Source organism: Physeter macrocephalus, chromosome 10 (assembly GCF_002837175.3).
Source record: "Physeter macrocephalus isolate SW-GA chromosome 10, ASM283717v5, whole genome shotgun sequence".
Lineage (NCBI taxonomy): Eukaryota > Metazoa > Chordata > Mammalia > Artiodactyla > Physeteridae > Physeter > Physeter macrocephalus.
The window spans coordinates 41,161,047-41,165,435 of record NC_041223.1 but is presented as its reverse complement, the minus strand read 5'-3'; the positions used below and the strand labels follow the sequence as shown (position 1 = coordinate 41,165,435).

The 4,389-nt window shown below is 30.8% G+C and overlaps 1 protein-coding gene across 1 annotated transcript in view; it reads right to left on the bottom strand.

The window, feature by feature from the left end:
* Positions 1-529: 529 nt before the first annotated feature.
* Positions 530-4,389, bottom strand: part of TBC1D32 (TBC1 domain family member 32) — a 229,217-nt gene continuing 225,357 nt past the window's right edge. Inside the window, exon 34 of the mRNA XM_007116575.3 lies at positions 530-1,401. Within this exon, the coding sequence (XP_007116637.2) occupies positions 1,282-1,401 (120 nt within the window). The 3' untranslated portion in view covers positions 530-1,281. The remainder of the gene's footprint in view (positions 1,402-4,389) is intronic.

The window sequence follows — 4,389 nt, the reverse complement described above, 5'->3', positions numbered from 1 at the left end:
AAGTTTGAAAGTAGACAAAACTTGGTGTTTTGAGTAACCTGGGGCTTTCTTACTTAACTCATATCAGCCAGAGCTAAAGTGAGCAATATGTCAAATTAACTTGCCCAATTTTCTTTTCTTAGCTTTTTCAATGCCCTTTAGGAACACCATTACTGAGAAGCTATTGTTGGCATTTACAGCACAAAAACTGATTTTGGAAGGCTGACACTACAATCACCTAAATATCACAAAACTGAAAATTGTATGGTACCAGTTATTTCATCACACTAAAAGAAAAATAGAGTCTGTAGATAAGCCATTTTTGGTTGGGGAAAAAAAAGGCTCCAGAATGCTTTTAATGGTTGATTTATATTTAAATATAAGCAATGAATACAAAATGACCTCTACCTATAATTTTTAAAACTTGTTGAAATTGCTGACTGAAAAATTAATATTTTTGTGTCTTATCTTTCATATATTAAATGTGACAGTTACAAGAAAATAGAGCCTAGCATATTAATATCACTGGAGCAGAGCCTTCTATTTAAATAAAACACTGTGTTGGTCATTTAAAATAACTTACAAATCTATTCTCTTTAATGTTTTCAAGTTCAGTACAAATCAAATCTATCACTGAGTAAACCGCATAACAAACGACAGTCAAATGCATATCAGTATGAAATAACCAATCTATCTTTTAAATGAACCATGTAGAGACTACATTTCATATGAAAAATTATAAATTGATATAGGTATCAAAAGCAATTCCTAGAAAAACAATTATGTCTGACGACGACAATTTTCCTACCACTTGCCATGATAAATATCATTTGCTCCTCCATATGTAAAATAAGCAGTTATGGTTTTGCCTATTTTCCTTTATATGTAAAGACATAAAAATGAAGAAAACAATTGTCTTCCTTGTCTCTATGGAATCTCTCTGGCTGGTCAATTATTTACAATACTGCTGCTACTTTCCAAACTCATTGGAAAAAGTATTTTAATCATCCTGGGAAGAAGGAAATGTAGGTTAAGACTAACTCTTAAACATAAAGAACGATAAATAAGCTAGGTTTGATTCTAAAACAACCTTACACAACAACAAACTTACAAAAATGAATTCACTTCAATTGAGCCAATACCTACTTGAATATATTATTATATTCAAAAACTCTCAGTACTGATTTATAATACTGTGTATTCACAAAGCATATGTTGTTATAGACACAGACAAAACTGTCAAGTCCCTCTGTCTCCTTTAAAAATAAATAAAACATAAAATTAAATTGCATGTTCCATGATCTATGTGCTTTGCACTCTAATGTTCCACATGTCTCTCAGCAGCACTGGTCGGTAGTTTTGTTCCAAAATTTCCATGTATTCAAAGTAATCACTCACTCGAAACCCATGCAGTGCTTCTTCCTGTCAAAAAATAGAAAGAGACGTTCATTTGCTTGGGTAAAGACACACAATTCTAAGTTAATGAGTTTTAAACAGTTAATGTATCATTTATTTTCAGCTATAGATGGGGGTTTTATGTTTCTAATAAATGTGTAAGTGCTTTTTTATTTAGTAGGCTGTGTGTATATGACAGCGAAAAACCATGTCCCTATGAAACAAGGTTGCCTGTTTTCAAAACCAAAAATGCTTTACAGCTAACAAAAAAACAAGATAATGAAATGTTCCTGATATTTAAGATATAATAGTTTCAATTTTAGAATGATTGTTCACATTTGTAATTAGTAAAGACTCTAAAGCTTATCAAAGGATACTTATAATATTGTAAGAAATATCAGTTCTACAGCTACTGTTCATAAAATCTCCAACAGTCTGCAATTCATAATGTTGGTACTATGCATGTCTATACTAATTTGGAATTTAATGGTTAGTGTCCCAAATGAGGCACTCAAGAATGAAAAATAGTAGGAGAATCCATTTAGAATCTTAGACACTTTCAGGAAATTTTATGACTATTTCTTTTAGTATCTCCAAATACTCGCTATGCAATGCCTACCCTTCAAGGTAACAACAAAAAAAAATTCTGCAAAAGAAACATGATCCCTTAAAAAAAAAAAGAAAAAAGAAACATGATCCTTGATTCAATGTAATGTATTATGTTAGAAGTTTTGGAGGTTATAAAAAAATTGGGGGCAATTCATGCCTTTCTGGAGAAAATAGCTTAAAGGCAAAAGCTACTAACAATAAACAACAATTCAAAATAATAAAATAAAAGATATTATCATATACCAAATATTGTGTTAGAGACAGTCTGTAGATGAGAGACATCAATGTAGGGTAGTTAGGAAAACATCACAAATTCTCAGTAAGAATGGACGTTTTTAAAGGCCTCAGACGTCGCTAGTCACTACTAGATTAGTAATAGTTCACAGCTTGCACATAACTTGGGAGAAGAGTGCACTTACTTGCCACATACCACCTAAAATCTGGGTAATTTGGGGGAAAAGCTAATTGGTACTTTAAAAAAAAGTATTATTATTGATCTACAAGGCTGATATTATAACTAAGAAAACTAAATGATGTTAAGTTATATGCATAAGATTACACCTTTAAGACTAGAGCTAATACCCTCGAACATAAAAATTTGAACTTTACTCTTAATTTTAAAATACTTGTGACGTTATCCATTTCTTCATTCATTAACCTCATTCATTCCCTTATTGTATGTAAAGTTCTTGGTTATACAGTGAAGACACAAAGATGAATGAGACGGGTCTCTGTCCTAAAACATTAACAACTGAGGTATATATCATATCTCCAGTTTTATGTATAAGCAACTGAAGCAAAAGAAAGATGTTCATCTTATGAATAGCAGATGTACTATGTAAATTTCTCTCTATCAAACATATTTCACTTTGTTCTTTGGGCAAAAAACAGGACTGAAGTAAGACCAATCTTACTGCTCAAGAATTCACTTTAAACGGTTATAGTTGTAGTCACGGAACTATTTATGAAGTTATCCATTCTCTTCATTCAAATTATGTGATTTGACATTAATCACCCTCTCACTAAAACTATACCTAAATTGGAAAAGAATTATAGTAATGTGTTATTCTAACCAGAAGAAAAAAACCTAATGCCAGAAAAATTGTCTTAGTACGTATTCATGATTTTGAAAAGAATGCTTATTGTTCATTAAATGTGAATTAGAATGGGAGATGACAGCATTTGAACAATAACTCTAATAATTCTTTCTGGGCAAAAATAAGCAAAACCTATTTTAACATCTTTTAATTATTGCTCCACTTTAATTTAAAAATAAAAACTACCTATGGAGAACCATAGCTATTACTTGGTTTAAAAATATTTTTCCTTAAAACATGTTTTTTGAATTATGGCTTCCATTTTGGACATTAATTTTAAAATAAAGAGAAAATACTCTGATAACTATACTGAAGAGACACCCATAAAATGGCAAGTAAAGTTGAGGTCTCATTTCCTAAGAGAAAGATAAGGCTATTAAGGTCTTATTTCATAATGAATACTCATTTTAAAAGGAATGTTTTAAAATTATACAGATTTAAAATTCACAGGCAATTTTAACTCTGAATAAAATTTTAGAATCTCTGAATTCCACTTTGTCTTCAAAGTGGAATATGTTTCATTTTATCCGAAATGTTCTTATAGCCTTTTCAGTGAATTACTTTTCTTTGTAATTATGACCATTTAGACTGCCAGCTTAACATTCAAGTTATAAAGGGCCATTTCCTCAGAATACTGCTTTATTATCATTTCATTTATAGACATAAGTATAATGGACTCTATATAAAAATATGGATTCCCTTATTCTTTAAATAGGTAGGCATATATAATTATATAAGGTAACATCCCATTTTATATAAACAGTGCACTATTTGTTCAACTTTTGTTTTAATAAGTTACTTCTGGAGTAGTTTGTCTTGGCTGGAAAGTCCTTTATGAGTATATTGCATTTTCTTTTTCTGCCTAGTGGCTTTTCAACCAGTGTGCCTTCAATGATTTGTTTTTTTCATTAATGTTGGGTTTCAAATGTTGAACCATCAGAAAAGCATTAAAAATTACCATCCTAAACCACAATGTTGTGTGTGTATTCAATTATATAATATGACATATACACAGCTTCCCTCTCTCCTTTGTACATGTATCCACTGGTTTTCTTTTACTATTGAGAGCACTTAATTAGAAGTTCCACTGAATTTAGGATTTTTTTTTTTTTTAAAGTAAACAGACTGGTCAATGATACACTAGATTGTATGGTAGTTCTATGTGTAGTTTTTTAAGGAAACTCCATACTGTTCTCCATAGTGGCTGTATCAATTTACATTCTCAACAGCAGTGCAAGAGGGTTCCCTTTTCTCCACACCCTCTCCAGCATTTATTGTTTCTAGATTTTTTGATGATGCCATTCTAACC